The following is an 18,350-nucleotide window of genomic DNA, read 5'->3' on the forward strand; positions in this document are numbered from 1 at the left end:
TAAACACACCAATGTTGCTGTATGTAAATAAATATTTTATTTATTTATTTATTTAGTAACAGTTTCTTATATAGCGCAGCAAATTCCGTTGCGCTTTACAATTGGAAATAACAATGCTAAAACTGGGTAATAACAAACAGTCATAGAGGAAGGAAGACCCTGCTCGCAAGCTTACAATCTATAGGGAAATAGGCATGGATACACAAGGATAGGTGCTATCTATTGCATAGTTGTCCACCAGATTGCAAAGGTTCTTTGGTGGTCTGTATGATATGGTCATACAGCAATAATGAACCGGGGTCAAGAGGAAGGATGAGAAGACGTGAGGATATGTGTGGACTGTGTAGTGGATGCAATTTGATAGGAAGCTTTATGAAAGTTATGTGGGCGGTTCTGGAATTTGATATGCTTGCCTGAAGAGGTGAGTTTCCAGGGAACACTTGAAGGTTTGGAGACTAGAGGAGAGTCTTATTGTATGTGGTAGGGCATTCCACAGAGTGGGTGCAGTCCGATGAAAGTCCTGCAGTCATGAGTGGGAACGAGTAATGAGTGTGGATGTGAGACGCAGATCTTGTGAAGAGCAAAGAGGTTGGGTTGAGAGATATTTTGAGATAAGCAAAGTGATGTATGTTGGTGTAGTTTGGTTAATGGCCTTGTGTGTGAGTAAAAGTATTTTATATTGAATACGGTAGAATACAGATAACGAATGGAGGGACTGACAGAGTGGATCTGCAGACGATGAACATCTAGCGAGGAAGATTAGCCTCACAGCTACATTCAGAATGGATTGTAGTGGTGAAAGTCTTGTTGTGGGAAGACCAGTTAGGACAGAGGTTCCCAAACTGTGTGCCGTGTCTCCCTGGGGTGCCTCGGGAAACTTGCAGGGGTCCCCTGGGTTGGTGGTCCAGGACCAATTCAAATTATTCATGGTCAATATAATAGGCAAAACCAGTGCAGGTGGCTGCCAGTCATAAAATATGTGGCCAAACAGAAGCAAATCTTGTTCCTCACCACACAACTGACCCTAAGGATGACATATAAACGCGATCTACTTAATGTAATATTTCTTTCTAAATTTCTCAATAAGAAATTTTTGGCCTAGGGGTACCATGAAAAATAATTCTGATATTCTAGGGCGACGTGATTTAAAAAAGCTTGTAAACCACTGAGTTAGGAGACTATTGCAATAATCAATGCGGGAGATAATGAGAGCATGGATTAGAGTTTTAGCAGTGTCTTGTGTAAGGTATGGTCTGATTTTGGATATGTTTTTTAGATGCATGTAACATGATTTTGAGACAGATTGAATGTGGGGAACAAAGGACATATCAGAGTCAAGGATAACACCTAGGCAGCTTGTGGGTAGGGTAGATTGTCGAGTTTTCAGCAGTGATAGAGATATCAGGTCGGTACCTACTATTGGCCGGTGGAAATATCATTAACTCTGTCTTTGAAATATTAAGTTTGAGGTGGCGAGATGTCATCCATGATGAAATGGCAGATAGGCATTCAGTGACACGGCCCAATACAGATAGGGACAAATCAAGGGAGGATAGGTAGAAAGTTAGATAGGTAGAACACTACACAATATAAAATACAATGAATATGTTTAGTACAAATAGCACCACTGTACATAAAACACATTTTCTGTACTTAAACTGTTCTGTCATATATTTAGATCTGCTTACATACTATAACTTAAAGCCGGCCATTACCAATTCATAGTATTGGAAATTGACGTTATCCCGTATGTTTATGTGCTGTTGAGTCCAGCCCTTTCCAGCCCACTATACTAACTGTGTTTATATCTGGCAGCAGCGTAGCCTGAAATCTGTAGAGTCTGTACAGAGTCAAAATCTTTTCAGTATAGATAATAGACAGACGAGTTTCATTGATTGCAAGTTACTGTAGATTGTAAAGGTGTGTGCGCACGAATCGTCACTTTGATCGTGAATTCTAAACGTAAGTGTAATCAAACGTAAAATTGCATTGAAAGTATGAGTGTACAAGTGTGTACTTAGCTTTACATCTTTGCACAGATAATTAATATGTTTTGTACTTAAAGAAGGTATTGATGTATCTGTACATAATATTATCTTAATGTTTTTTATCTGGTACAGTAAGATTATTGCGAAACAACAATTTATTGTTATTAACAACACATTTAAAAAATGTTTTATGTAATCAGACCAATACATCTGCAGATACTAATTACTTACATTTTATGTGAAAATGCTCCCTTTTACTTCACTTTACCTCCTACACTATACCTGTTCCCCACAGAATTAAAATATACCATTCATTATTAGACAAATGATTGTAATTAGTGTTTAATTATTTTTAAAATGTTCAGAGTGTATATTTTGAATCAACAGGCGATACCTTTAATTTTGTATAACATGCAATTATAAGGAACATACTGTAGTTTGTTCCACTTCCATAAGAAAGACAGATATTGAATATAACACATTTCAAATCAGTAGCTTATAACACAGTATTTTTAACTTAGTTGTGCAGAGTTTGTTATAGTGAAACAAACCTCACTGTTCCATACACAGGGGAATACTTATCACAATCCACATTTTTTTATTCTTGAATTTTTAATACGCATGTGATAAATGTGCCACCGAAATTCACAATGTGAAAAAGTAAACTTTCCTGCAAATTTATTTTTCAGTACTTAGCAGCAGATGAGCTCTGACAAGAGCCTCTCCCGGTGAAGTGCCCCAGCAGAGTGATAGCTTACAGTTTTAATTTGTTTCCTGGTCCAACCCAGATAATTCACTGTTCATGTGCCAGTGGGAAAGGATGGGAAAGGATCCAGACAATCTCTTTCTGAACAAATCCCCTCACACAGTAGCTCATAGGCTACTATTGGCAGATAATTTAGCATTTTAGAGCATAGTAAATCTAACAACCTAGCAGCCCACATGGAGACTTAAGGGGATAGTTTTGCTGTTGGAAATGTAGGGACTGCGGCAGACACAGTATCTGTCTCTCCATTATAAATCCCAGAGATCCTTAATATTTGCAGTTAACCCCCGAAAAAAGGTGATTTCAGGTGATATCCCACAATTTTTTTTTTTAAATAAGCCCCATAATATCAGGCATAATAACCTATTTAGATATGTATTTTTTTTTTATGTATGACATTTCAAGCAGAAGTAAATTCTTTTTCTGCCAGCAGCCAGTAGATGGCACCCAAACTAAGCTATTCAATTGTAGCTGAGTTCGAGTGCGAATGGCTGCCGGCTTCCTCATTTCAGCTCACCCTTCCCCCCCACAGGTTTGGAGAGCTCACATGCATGAAAGGTGACCGGTTTAGGCCCCCAACCCAAATGGCACTTTTCGTAATCACGGCCAACACTTTGGTTGTGTTGAGCTGCTTTATGCGGTATAACAACTGAATTCTGCCCTTTGGGTCAAATAAGTACCAAATGTTACATGTTTACTTGTAGACAAAACAAATTTAGCATTTTGTTTAAGTAATAACTCTACTTAAAATATGAAATTGAGTGGCGTCATTTAGGTTAACTTTACATCCTACATTTTGGTCATCATTGTGATGAATTCATAATTTCCCAGTTGCACTCCTAACATTCCAATAATAGTATCAATTATTTTTTTAATGCAGTAGCCACACAAATTATATAGCGCTTTTTTTCCCCAAAATACATTGTATTTTTAGATAATATAATTAGTCTTTGTGCATATTTACATCTTCAAAATAAATAAATAAATAAACCCAAATGGCCCTTTTTTTTTCAATTAAAATTTACTACAAAGAAATATTTTCTGGTTCTTACATAGAAACATAGAATTTGACGGCAGATAAGAACAACTTGGCTCATCTAGTCTGCCCCTTTATTACCATATTTTTACCTCAAAACTTATTTGATCTTTTTTTCTTTGTAAGGATATCCTTATGTCTATCCCATGCATGTTTAAATTGCTCTACTTCCTAAGCCTCAACCATCTCTGATGGAAGGCTTTTCCACTTGTCCACTACCCTTTCTGCAAAGTAATTTTTCCTAAAATTTCCCCTGAACCTACCTCACTCCAGTTTCAGTGCATGTCCTCGTGTTCTAATACTTCTCTTCATTTGAAGAATGCTTCCCTCCTGGACTTTGTTAAAAACTTTGATATATTTAAAGATTTCTATCATGTCCTGCCTTTCCCTTCTCTGCTCCAAACTATACATACTGAGATTTTTTAGTCTGTCCGTGTAAGTTTTGTGATGTAGTCCATGCACCATTTTAGTTTCGCTTCTTTATACAGTCTGTAATGTATTAATAACCTTCTGAAGATATGGCCTCCAGAATAGAACAAAGTATTCTAGATGAGGCTTTGCAAAGCCTATATGGTGGTATTATTTATATATATATATATATATATATATATATTTATTTATTGCTTTCTGCTGCTCATTCCTCTCCCTATGCAACCAAGCATCTGACTAGCCTTACTCATTGCTTTGTTACATTGCTTTCCTACCTTTAAGTCCCCTGAAATAGTTACTCCTAGATCCTTTTCCTCCTCAGTAGTTTCCAGTATAGTGGGGGTTATTCAGAGTTGATCGCAGCAGCAAATTTGTTAGCAGTTGGGCAAAACCATGTGCACTGCGGGGGGGGGGGAGCAGATATAACATGTGCAGAGAGAGTTAGATTTGGGTGGGTTATTTTGTTTCTGTGCAGGGTAAATACTGGCTGCTTTATTTTTACACTGCAATTTAGATTTCAGTATGAACACACCCCACCCAAATCTAACTCTCTCTGCAAATGTTTTATCTGCCACACATGCAGTGCAAATGGTGTTGCCCAACTGCTAACAAATTTGCTGCTGCGATGAACTCGGAATTACCCCCCGTGTCATTAATGCTATACTTAGCTTTTGGATTTTTGAGACCCAAGTGCATAATTTAAATTTTTTTGGCATTAAACTGTAATTGCCATGCTCTTGACCAATCCCTTTAGTCTACCTAGATCCTCTTCATTTGTTTTAACCCTCCTGGTGTGTCTACCCTGATGCATACCTTTGTGTCATCTGCAAAAAAGGAATACTTTCTCTTTAATGACATTTGCAATGTCACCAGTAAATATATTAAAAAGCACTGGTCCAAGTACAGATCCCTGGGGTACTCCACTGGTAACATTTCCCTCCTGTGAATGCACTCAATTTACTTAAACTCTGTTTTCAATCCTGCAATCAAGATATTATCCATTAAACCATCTTAGTTTCCAATCCCATGCTTTCAAGTTTGTTTAGCAGTCAGCGACGTGGAACAGTATCAAAAGTCATACTACAGTCTAGAAAATTTATATCTACATCCCCATCTTTATCTATTACTTTTGTAACTCAGTCAAAAAAGTCAATAAGGTTTGGTTGACATGATTCCAATGCACCCCCCTCCCCCATTCCTTCCCCTTTCCCAATGAATCCATGCTGCTTGGGATGCTGTAACAGGCTGGATTTGAGATGATGTACAACTCTTTCTTTTAGCAGTGTTTCCATCAATTTCCCTACTACTGATTTAAGCCTCACTAGTTGGTAGTCGCTAGCCTCTTCCTTGCTTCCACTTTTGTGTAGTGGGACCATGTTCGCTCTTTTCCAGTCCTCTGGTTAATGGGGCTACCAACACCCCTTTAAGCTCTTTTAGTATCCTTGTATGTATCCCATCTGGCCCACTGATTTTATCCACTTTCATCTTTGAGAGTTCTGTTAGGACCTTTTTCTCTATAAATGTTTAATATTTCTGAATATCACTGCAACTTAACTGTGGCCCCTTGCCCTCTCTTTCAGTAGTGAATATTGAGCAAAAATTATTTATATGATCTGCTATTACAATGTCTCCCTCAACAAGACTCCCAGGGGGTAAATCAGAGTTAATCACAGCAGCAAACTTGTTAGCAGTTGGGCAAAACCATGTGCACTGCAGGGGGGGGGGGAGTCAGATATAACAAGTGCAGAGAGAGTTAGATTTGGGTGTGGTGTGTTCAATCTGCAATCTAATTTGCAGTGTAAAAATAGAGCGTTAGATGTTGGTGGGTTATATTGTTTTTGTGCAGGGTAAATACTGGCTGCTTTATATTTACACTGCAATTTAGATTACAGCTTGAACACACCCCACCCAAATCTAACTCTCTCTGCACATGTTATATCTGCCCTAGCCCCCCCCCACCCCCTGCAGTGCACATGGTTTTGCCCAACTGCTAACAAATTTGCTGCTGCTATAGAGTAAAGGTATAGGAAACCTGCACTTCTTCCTCTATTTTGAAATGCTGCTGAATGGGATAGAGATTCCTGTAATCCCCTACAGGAAATTAATTGTGTATATAAAAGAGGTTTTTCCCACAGCACTTATTCAAAACATAACCATTAATAATTTCTCAGTAATTTATTCACATCAGATAAGTGTAAAATTAAAAATAAAATTAAAACACAATAAATACACTCAAATACTTCATATACATTTTTTAGCATCACAATATTCTTGGTGTTAAAACGTACCCAGTAAAAACCTACATATAATAGTATATTTCTTTCAGCCCTATTTCTTTTTCAGGCTGCTGATTTTAAATACAATGTAACAACTTTATAAAAGCAACAAATGTTCCTTCTGACAAATTGCTTCTGCTAGTTTCTGCAGTTCAGGTAGTTGCCAGAATATAATTAGCCACACCTAGGTCAAAGTCCCATACTTAATTAGAGAAATGATCCCTGGTGTGTAGTCCAAGATGACAGCATGTGTTTTCCACAATATGAGGTCTCTTGCTTGGTTAATTTGCTGCTGCGATCAACTCTGAATTAGGCCCCCAGTCTCTGTCTTTAGTCTTATTATTCTGACTTTTTTTTTTCTCCTTTCACTTATATACCTAAAAAAAGCTTTGCACCTTTACCCATTTACTGGCCTTTTTTCTCCTCAGCTTGTACCTTTGCACATCTGATTACCTTCTTAGTCACCTTCTGTCTACCATGATATATCTCTTTATCTCCTTTATGTTGTGTCTGCTTATATATCCTAAAAAGCCATCTTTTTTGCTTTCACAATACTTGCAACTTTTTTCCCAAACCACACTAGCTTCTTTTTATTTTTCCTAATCCTTGTGTTGCCTTTAGTATTGTACTTTTTAATTTTCCCCATCTCTCCTGCACTGCACACCTCCCAAGTTCCTCCACTCTGCCAAATAATCACTTACATATTTTCGCATCCCTACAAAATCAGCCTTCCAAAAATCTAACACCTTTGTTTTTGTATGTGATGAGTCAGTCTCTGTCTTTATGCTAAACCATACTGCTTGATGATCACTGGATCCCAGGTGTTCACCAACTTTTAAGTCAGATATTCTGTATCCATTTGTAAGTATTATGGAGGTCAAACTGTGCATGCGCAGCAGGCGCATTGCACGTGCTCCAGCACACATATCGTGGTCGCATCCACTATGGATGTGACCGGAATGTGATTGACAGCAGTGGCCATCGAGGGAAGGCATCATCGTTGCATTATGGGGTAGGGAATTTAGAATGTGTGCAGGCTGGGACCATTTTCAGGGTGGCTACGTGATGTCACACTCAGCTGCTCTGATTAAGAAAACAGCACAGCCAGGAATCAAAGTTCGAATGCATCTGCAATCTCATTTTGGATACATCGGGAGGCGGCCTAACACATGCTGGGCAACCTTGCCCAGTGCTGGGTGGCCCCCAACATGTGAGGAGATGAACGAAGATTTGGCTGCATATGGTCGGTCATTTCGAGTTGTTCGCTAGCTGTTTTCGTTCGCAGCACAGCGTTGAGGCAAAAAAAGCGGCACTTCTGCGCATGCATATGCAGTGCAATGCGCATGCGCAACGTACTTTCACAACAGCCAAAGTAGTTTCACACAAGGTCTAGCGAAGCTTTTCAGTTGCAAGGCTGGCCGCAGAGTGATTGACAGGAGGTGGGCGTTTCTGGAAGCTAACTGACCGTTTTCTGGGAGTGTGTGGAAAAACGCAGGCATTTCAGATACAAACGCAGGCATGCCTGGGGAAACGCAGGCGTGGCTGGCCAAATGCAGGGCGTGTTCGTGACATCAAAACAGGAACTAAACAGTCTGAAGTGATCGCAAGCTAGGAGTAGGTCTGGAGCTGCTCAGAAACTGCACAATCTTTTTTGTAGCCGTTCTGCGATCCTTTCGTTCGCACTTCTGCTAAGCTAAAATACACTCCCAAAGGGAGGCGGCTTAGCATTTGCACAGCTGCTATAAGCAGCTAGCGAGCGAACAACTCGGAATGAGGGCCATGCAGCAATCTGCGTTCATCTCTGAATAAGGTCCTAAGTCTAGTATTGCGTCTTTCCAAGTGGGCTCCCTCACCAGTTCTTGGAAGGATGCTCCCTGCAAGGAACTCAAAATGTCCCTACTTCTATTGGAACTAGCAACCCATACCTCCGAGGAAGATTAAAATCTCCCATGATTATCACCTCTCCTTTTAAAGCAATTTTAGTAATGTCCAGCAACAGGTTCTTGTCCAGTTCCTCTTCCTGACCCAGTGGCCTGTATATCACACCAATACAAAGATTTGACTTCTCCCCTGTTTCTATGGTCACCCAAAGGGCCTCAGTTTTTTTTTTCAATACTTTGTATTAAGGTAGTGTGTGTGCTTTTATATATATATATATATATATATATATATATATATATATATACATGTGTATGATTTGTCCCTGAAGACGGGGCACAGTCCCCGAAATGGCGTAGAACCGGATTAAAGACTTTTTTACTCTATTACAAGTCTGCTGAGTGCCGCTGATTCTTCTGCTTCTATATATATACATTGTTACCCCTCCTCCAATCATTGCCATTATGTCCTTCCTACATAAAGTATATCCCAGAATAGCTACTGTATGTCCCAGTCATGATTTTCATTGCACCATGACTCTGTAATTGCCACAATATCTAGATCATCCCTTGTCATTATTGCTATTAGTTCTGGGAATTTATTTCCTAAACTCCTAGCATTTATTGTTTCATTAATAATCAATTTCCAAAATAGTAAAAAGCAGCATTCTGTGGGGTATATTTACTAAAGTATGGGTTTTCAGAAGTGGAGAAGATGCCTATAGCAACCATTCAGATTTTACATATCATTTATCTAGCACCTTTTAGAAGATAAAATCTAGAATAAAAATGCATGGTCTTTCAAATATTTGCTGTTTTGATTTAAATGCTTATGGGGCCTGATTCAGGTCCCGCTGTAGTTGTGATATGAGATGCAAAGTACCGATGGCCAGTGCTTTGCACATGCATAGGACCCATACTGCGTTGTTGGATGTACTATGGCTACAGTCTGCAGCCATTTGGGGGTGTCACCCACATTTTGGAGAGTGCCAAGACCAAGATCTCCATCTGAAGCAATGTGTCTATTGTGTTCCTACGGCTTTTACAAATATTTAAAAAATGTTTTATTGGTGTTGTACTTATGATATCTGTTTCACTCACATGGAAATCTAATTGTTTGTTCATACATGAATATTTAATGATAATAATAAATTCAATTCAATTCAATATTTCCTGGCCTCTTAGGAGGAACTGCAGTGGATGACTTGCCCGACCCCATGGGTCATGCAGCTGACCTATCATTTCACAGGTGATCTGATGCTGTCTTAGGATGCCTCCTGCTGCTTTACCATATCTGTACATCGCTGCTGCTTCCAAATAAGCAGCAATGATGCACCCTCTATCTACATCTGAATCAGGATGAATATGATAACCCACAAAGGCCCACCAAAAAGACATACTATTGCACTAAATGAGGGACCACTATTTACAATTTGAAACAAGATGGGGAAGATATGGGCTGTAGATCCCCTCATACTGTATGTGAAAAATTTATTTTTTTGTGTACTGTTTCAGACATTCTTTGATAATCACTAAAAAAACTATTTACAAGGCACATTGCACATTGTTTGAAAGACAATCTTTTAAAAAATGTACCCACATTTTTGTGTGATGGATGAAGTTTAGTTCATTTTACTTTGTCGTTCAACTGTCCTATATTTATCAGTGTTATCCAATCACCCCTGCCCTTTCCAGTGCATGTGTCTTGTCCAGAGCCATAACCCTACTGCAACACTGACTAGGAGGGTAATAACTTTCCCCTGCATTTACCCCTTTATCTGAAACCATTTAACTTTCCCAATTCCTAGAAACCACCAATTGTTTCTCCCCCATTAGCAGCACACTTGCAAACAGCAGGTAATGTGTGGATCCAGCATGTCTACTAAAGTAGGATGCAACATAGTGGGACTCCTGCTATTTGTGTATAGATGCAGTGGTTACTACAGGATCTTAATAACCCTCAGAATGACCCAGGGGTGGAACCTGCTGAAAAATCCATTTACCAGGCACATGCTGTAAATGTCCGTCTACTTCTCTCCAATGTCTACACTCTTCAGATCTTTGCCTTCCAGCAGTGTGGCTTTGGTTTGCTCAGTGTCTTCAGCTTGTGCAGGCTCTTAGTCTGTGTCAATTTCCAGACAGTGAAGCTGACCAAGCTAACAGATTGGCGGCCTGGTGATTCCTGTCACTGTGACTCCCACTATGGAAGGGGGACACTAATGTTGTGTGACAATGTGTAAGTGGTGTAACATGAATTAGGTGTACTTCTACTGTGTGGCATAACATGTGCACTACTCTGTGGTGAAATTTATATTGGGGGTACCTTCAAGTGCGCATGCCTTTCGACCTGTGCTGTTTCTATATAAAATATGAAAGGCATGCCAATGTTCTTTCTGGCACAGAGCACCAAAATGTCTAGTTATGGCTCTGGCAAACATTTATGATAAACTCAATACAAGTTATAGCATATACAGTTTGGACAAATGGGGTGTCCATCAGATTAAACGTCTATGCTCAGTTGCTCATCTTGTTACAAATCAGAGCTGTAACTATGTGTGTGCCAGGTGTGCCTGGCACACATCGCAGTTGCCCTGAGAGCGCAACTTCCTGCTTTCCCTAAAGTCATTAGCGGCATTGTAATGAGTCAAACTGACTCATTACAAGCCATCTGTGTGCGTGTGCTGCCGCCGGAGAGAAAAGGAGCAGCCCTGGGGGCAGGGGAGGAGGAGGAGGAGGGAGGGGGACTTGGGAGCCACAGCATTGCTATGTAATTGGTGGCAGCTGTCCTTCTCCTTTCACATAGGCTGGCCGTCGCTGCTGTGAATGCTGGGATGCGCTTCCATCATCCCAGCATTCACAGCTGCGGCCAGCCAATGCGGAAGGAGAGGGACAGCTGCCACCAATTGATGCAAGGGATGAGAGTGTTAAACTCCCATTTTATAAATCACTCATGAGGTCATATCTCAAATACTTTGCACAACTATGGCACCATACAATAAAAAATATATCATGGAACTAGAAAAGGTTCAGAGACGGGTGAACAAATTGATTAAAGGGATAGAGATGCTAGAATATGAGGAATGGCTTGTTAGGCTAGGCATGTTCACATTGGAAAAGAGGAGATTAAGAGGGGACATGATTAACATTTACAAATATATAAGGAGTCAACACACAGAGCTAGCAGGGGATTTGTTTTGGGTAAGATCATCACAAAGGACAGGTGGACAGTGGACACTCGCTTGGGTTAGAGGAGATGAGACTATGCACACAGAGACGGAAAGGATTCTTCACAGTAAGGACAATGGGGGTAATTCCAAGTTGATCGAAGCAGGAATTTTTTTAGCAGTTGGGCAAAACCATGTGCACTGCAGGTGTGGCAGATATAACATTTGCAGAGAGAGTTAGATTTGGGTGGGTTATTTTATTTCTGTGCAGGGTAATACTGGCTGCTTTATTTTTACACTGCAAATTAGATTGCAGATTGAACACACCACACCCAAATCTAACTCTCTCTGCACATGTTATATCTGCCTCCCCTGCAGTGCACATGGTTTTGCCCAGTTGCTAACAGAATTTCTGCTGCGATCAACTTGGAATTACCCCCAATATGTATTTGGAATTCCCTGCCTGAGAGAGTAGTAATGGTAGGCTCGGTCACTATTTTTAAGAATGGGCTAGTTAAATTCCTAATGGATAAGGATATACAGGGTTATGGTGGGTTAATTATGTACTATAGTAATAAACAAAAAATCCAGGAGGAAGTGACATAACGGCTAAACACTGACCGCAATTAAAATTAGTCTAAAAAATATTAGAATGTAGAAGATGACTAACAGGTTGAACTTGATGGAAAAAAATATTTTTTTCGACTTCAGCAACTATGTTACAATGTAGCAAATGCTATTGATATTGTATCCTATTCAACATATGGATATACTTTTTATTTTTTACATGGGTATTTTCGTACATATGATTGAGGTGTAAATACAAACACCTACAAATTAGTCCGTACTTATACATTATGCGTTTAATAGTGTCCATTTCACTAATAGCGATGTCAATCTGTGGAAAGTAGGAAAAGGGCAGCTATTTAGTTATCGTCTCAGGCACCAGTTTAACTAGGAACAGAAGTAGACCATTTCATCTTTTCCTGGGTTTTAGATTTAATTACTGTATCACAAAGTAAGGGTAGCAATAGCCAACCATGTGAATTATCATTGTGATATTTTCCGGTACTACTGTCCTTCTATAAATCATTCCACAGGCACAGTTACTATGTCTATTCGAATGTCTTATTATTTGCCTGTCCTGTGCAATTTATCTAACATTCTTACCACTGTGTGATTTATTGCTATTGAAAATAAATGTAGAATTACCTTTTTCTTGGAAGCTTCTGATTTCTTTGACATGTTTCTTAACTTTTTATGCAAGTGGTTAAGAACCTGGAATGTTAAGAAATAAATATTAACCTTATGCAACATAATGAATGCTATTACAACACACACATACACATAGAGAGAGAAAGAGAGAGAGAGAGAGAGAGAGACAGACAGACAGACAGAAAGCGATCAGTAGCTTTAATTATTTTTCACCCCTACACAAGACTTTTGGATTTTTTTATACTTTCACATACAGTAGTGTTCTTTTTTGTAAAAATTGTTTAGTGGCTACATCCATTATTTGAAGTCATTTCATGGCCATAGTGCTAGATAATTTATTAATTCATCCTTTCCTTCTTTGTACTTTATTTATAATTACAAATGTCCTAGACTTTTTTTTTAGTTTATCAGCAATATATTGAGCTGTGCAGCCTATTTACTACTCTATGGGCCTAATTCAGAGTTGATCGCAGCAGCAAATTTGTTAGCAGTTGGGCAAAACCATGTGGGGCAATCAGACCTGATCTCTCGCTAGCGTTTTTTGCAGCGCTGTGATCAGGTCAGAACTGTGCATGCGTATGCACCTCAATGCACAGACACGTTGCATGGGTACAAAGTGGATTGTTGCTGTGCGATGGGTTTTACAAAGAATCCATTCACACAGCCGATTGTAAGGAGATTGACAGGAAGAAGGCGTTTGTGGGTAGCAATTGACCGTTTTCAGGGAGTGGTTGGAAAAATGCACGCATGTCCAAGCGTTTGCAGGGCGGGTGTCTGACATCAATTCCGGCCCCGGACAGGCTGAAGTGATCGCAGCGGCTGAGTAAGTTCTGGGTTACTCAGAAACTGCACAAAGTTTTTTTGTACCGCTCAGCTGCACATGCGATCGCACACTTGCACAGCTAAAATACACTCCCCGGTGGACGACGACTATGCAAACGCAGGACTGCAAAAACCAGCTAGCGAGCGATCAGGTCTGAATGACCCCCCATGTGCACTGCAGGGGGGGGCAGATATAACATGTGCAGAGAGAGTTAGACTTGGGTGTGGTGTGTTCAAACTGAAATCTAACTTGTAGTGTAAAAATAAAGCAGCCAGTATTTACCTTGCACAGAAACAAAATAACTCACTAAAATCTAACTCTCTCTGCACATGTTATATCTGCCCCACCTGCAGTGCACATGGGGGGGTCATTCTGAGTTGATCGCTCGCTGCCGTTTTTCACAGCGCAGAAAACAGGTTACTACTGTGATAATATACCTGAACCTACTTAGAGCGCTGCTGTCCCAGAACAGAATCAATCAAAACAATACTTTATATAATAAAATTTGTTTATTTTACATATTATAGAGACGGCCGGTGTTGCACAATTCACTGACACATCTATAAAATCATTCCTGCAGTTCTCATAAACAACATAATTATTGCAATACTTAGTTTTAAAACTTCAGCTGAATTCTGTCTATGTTCATTTTATAGATGTGTTAGTGAATTGTGCAACACCGGCCGTGTGTATTATATGAAAAATAAACACATTTTATTATATAAAGTATTGTTTTAATTGATTCTGTTTTGGGACAGCAGCGCTCTAAATAGGTTCAGGTACAGTAGATTATCATATTTTAAGGGGTTGAGGTGGCCCTTTGTTGGAGCAGCAGCTGTCTCAAGTGTGAATTATAAATATGGTATCTCACCGAGAGAGAAGGTCAGCACCTGGGATTATTTCCCCTACCACTGACTGGTAAGGGGAAACATATATTTGAAGGTTACTACTGTGCATGTGTATGCACCGTAATGCGCAGTTGCGTCGTAGGGCTACAAAGCGGATCGTTGCTGAGCGGTGGATTTAACAAAGAATCCATTCGCACAGCTGATCGCAAGGAGATTGACAGGAAGAGGGTGTTTGTTGGTGGCAACTGGGCGTTTTCTGGGAGTGGTGCGGCGAATGCAGGCGTGTACAGGCGTTTGGAGGGCGGATGTCTGACGTCAATTCCGGGATCTGCAACACTGGATTAATCACACAGGGTAAGTAACTCTTACCCTGGTCTTGTTCTACACAAAAAAATGTTTGCATAGCAGGGCTGCACAAGCGATCGCAGCCTTGCTATGCAAAAATACACTCCCCCATTTGATTGCACGGGCTGCAAAAAGTTGCAGCGTGCGATCAAATCGGAATGACCCCCTTGGTTTTGCCCAACTGCTAACAAATTTGCTCATGCGATCCACTCTGAATTACCCCCTATGGGATGCCGCCTGGGTTCCAGTGCAAGTGCCAATGATCTTTCCTAAAATTAATGATTTTAGGAAGTATCAGACTTACTCTGGAGGTATGAGAAAAAGACGCAGTGATTTCTATAGAAATCACAGCATCCCATTTTCCGTTTTCTAATTGAATAGCTAAACCCCATGGCTGCAGAAAAATCCCCATGCCATGATTTTTTTTACATTTCCCACCCACAATTGAATCTGCCCGCATTAATAAGATTTTTTTGTTGACATGTAAACATATGAAATTATGAAGAAACTGGAAAACTAAGGCAAATGCACATGAAATCATCAAAAAAGCAATTGTTTATATAATTTTGGCTTTCATATTTTATTATCACAGGTTTGATTTACTATACAGTATATAGCAGTAACTACTCAACTAGTAGCAAACCTTTTTGATCCAGTGATTTTTAAGAATCAGCACCTGAAGAACAGTTCTCTGTTTCATCTCTGTTGAGAGCAATATCTTTTTGTAACATAAATCTAGGCATGATTCAGTAGCATTGTTACTTTTAGGTCTAAAGTTATTGAGTCAGCTGTTTATTTAAGTGTGCTATAGCCTGGGATGTTTGATTTGCTGTTGGTTCTATGTGTGCCTTGCAGCAACATGAAAATGTATACTGTAAAGTTTCTTTTTATATTAATGTTTAAACAGTGGAGACAGAAAATGGATTCAGTCCCCAATAGGAAGATGTATGAATTTGACAAAGAAAGCTGACAGGCTGAGACAGAGAAGAGGCTCCAGGAGATCCGGACGGGAGAAGCGGAAGCAGAAGTGACGAGCGCCGGGCGCGCACGTGCAGGAGGAGGCCGGGAGTCGGGAAGCGGCGCCGAGCTGAGCGGGCTGAGTACATCGGAGTAGGCAGCGTGAGGATCACTGCTGCTGCCGCTGCTGTGTGTGTGCGACCGCTGCTGTGTGTGCGGCTGCTGCTGTGTGTGTGCAGCCACTGCTGTGTGTGCGGCCGCTGCTGTGTGTGTGCTGTCGCTGCTGTGTGTGTGGGAGTGAGGGAGAGTGTGTGAGTGCGAGGGCCCTACCACTGCCGAGACGTAGTGGAGTGAGTGAGCAAGTAAGTGTGTGAGGGACATGTTCAGTGTGTAAAAAAGTGTGTGAAAGAGTGAAGTGAGAGGGCTGCTGCTGCTGGGTGAGTGAGTGAGTGTGCGCCGCTGGGGGGTGAGAAAGAGTGTGAGCGCAGTAGCGGATCTTGCCACGGGCAAGCAGGACTTTTGCCCGGGGAGCCGGCTTCCGGAGGGCGCCACCACCATCCGGAGGGTGCCGCACCATGGCAAGATCCGCTACTGTGCCCCCCGCTGCTGCTGTGTCCCCTGCTGGTCCCCCGCTGTGAAGGGAACTAGGCGTTACCCATCTAGTTTCCCTTCGTGGAGAGGACCTTTGCTGTGCGGTGCGTGATGACATCATTGCGCACCGCACAGCATTGTGGGACTGGCACAGACGCTAGGGGTCACAATTGACCTCTAGTGTCTATGCTGTGCTATGGGAGAGACGTCATGACGTCTCCCATAGATCCGAGGAGAGGAGCGGCGCCGGCGGAGGTCTGCAGCGGTCGGGAATCAGTAGCGGGGATAGTAAGTATTCATTTATTATTATTATTTTTCTTTCAGCGGCGCTACTCTAAAGGGGGTAGAAATGGGGGCGTAACTGACCGCGCCCTCGTAGGAAGCCACGCCCCTATTTTTTGCCCGGGGCACCACAAGGGCTAGAACCAGCCCTGTGTGAGTGCTGCTGCAGGGTGAGCATGGTTGTACTGGCCCACAGGGGTAAAGGGGAAACCCCCAGTGGGACAAATTGCATAAGGTGCCACCTCCTTTAGGAAACAGGTTCCAGACTTGAATTATACTTTATGCATATGGGGAGTATGGATGGTGTAATGGTTAGCATTACTGCCTCACAGCACTGAGGTCATAGGTTCAATTCCCACCATGGCCCTAACTGTGTGGAGTTTGTATATTCTTCCCGTACTTGCGTGGGTTTCCTCCGGGTACTCCGGTTGTCTCCCACAAACCAAAAATATACTGGTACAGTAGGTTAATTGGCTCCCAACAAAATTAACCCTAGTGTGAATTAGTGATGTGCACCGGACATTTTTCGGGTTTTGTGTTTTGGTTTTGGATTCGGTTCCGCGGCCGTGTTTTGGATTCGGACGCGTTTTGGCAAAACCTCGCCGAAATGTTTTTGTCGGATTCGGGTGTGTTTTGGATTCGGGTGTTTTTTACAAAAAACCCTAAAAAACAGCTTAAATCATAGAATTTGGGGGTCATTTTGATCCCATAGTTTTATTAACCTCAATAACCATAATTTCCACTCATTTCCAGTCTATTCTGAACACCTCACACCTCACAATATTATTTTTAGTCCTAAAACTTGCATCGAGGTCGCTGGATGTCTAAGCTAAGCGACACAAGTGGCCGACACAAACACCTGGCCCATCTAGGAGTGGCACTGCAGTGTCAGGTAGGATGGCACTTCAAAAAAATAGTCCCCAAACAGCACATGATGGAAAGAAAAAAAGAGGCGCACCAAGGTCGCTGTGTGACTAAGCTTAGCGACACAAGTGGCCGACACAAAGACCTGGCCCATCTAGGAGTGGCACTGCAGTGTCAGGCAGGATGGCACTTCAAAAAAATTGTCCCCAAACAGCACACGATGCAAAGAAAAAAAGAGGCGCACCAAGGTCGCTGTGTGACTAAGCTAAGCGACACAAGTGGCCGACACAAAGACCTGGCCCATCTAGGAGTGGTACTGCAGTGTCAGGCAGGATGGCACTTCAAAAAAATTGTCCCCAAACAACACATGATGCAAAGAAAAATGAAAGAAAAAAGAGGTGCAAGATGGAATTGTCCTTGGGCCCTCCCACCCACCCTTATGTTGTATAAACAGGACATGCACACTTTAACGAACCCATCATTTCAGCGACAGGGTCTGCCACATGACTGTGGGGTAAATTTACTAACATTCGTAATTTTCCGTTTGAGGTCAAAGTTCAATCACGAATGACATCGAAAGTGTAAATATGCAACTTTTTGAATTGATTACGACTAATTTACTAAGCTGCCGTATTCTGCATTTTCGGTTTTTCCGATGTCGATGTCATTCGTTTTTTTAGGCAGTGTTTTACGTGAGTGACTTGTAAAACACTGCCGTGAGTGACTTGTAAAACACTGCCGACTTTAATACAATGGGGTATATTTACTAAGCTCCCGATTTTGACCGAGATGCCGTTTTTTCTTCAAAGTGTCATCTCGGTTAATCTCGGTCATTTACTAAACACTAATCACGGCAGTGATGAGGGCATTCGTAATTTTTTGCTAGTTC

General features: G+C 41.2%; 1 protein-coding gene across 1 annotated transcript in view; it reads right to left on the reverse strand.

The window, feature by feature from the left end:
* Positions 1 to 18,350, reverse strand: part of GALR1 (galanin receptor 1) — a 386,889-nt gene that overhangs the window by 114,428 nt on the left and 254,111 nt on the right. Inside the window, exon 2 of the mRNA XM_063923325.1 lies at positions 12,749 to 12,814. Within this exon, the coding sequence (XP_063779395.1) occupies positions 12,749 to 12,814 (66 nt within the window). The remainder of the gene's footprint in view (positions 1 to 12,748; positions 12,815 to 18,350) is intronic.

Source organism: Pseudophryne corroboree, chromosome 5 (assembly GCF_028390025.1).
Source record: "Pseudophryne corroboree isolate aPseCor3 chromosome 5, aPseCor3.hap2, whole genome shotgun sequence".
Taxonomy (NCBI): domain Eukaryota; kingdom Metazoa; phylum Chordata; class Amphibia; order Anura; family Myobatrachidae; genus Pseudophryne; species Pseudophryne corroboree.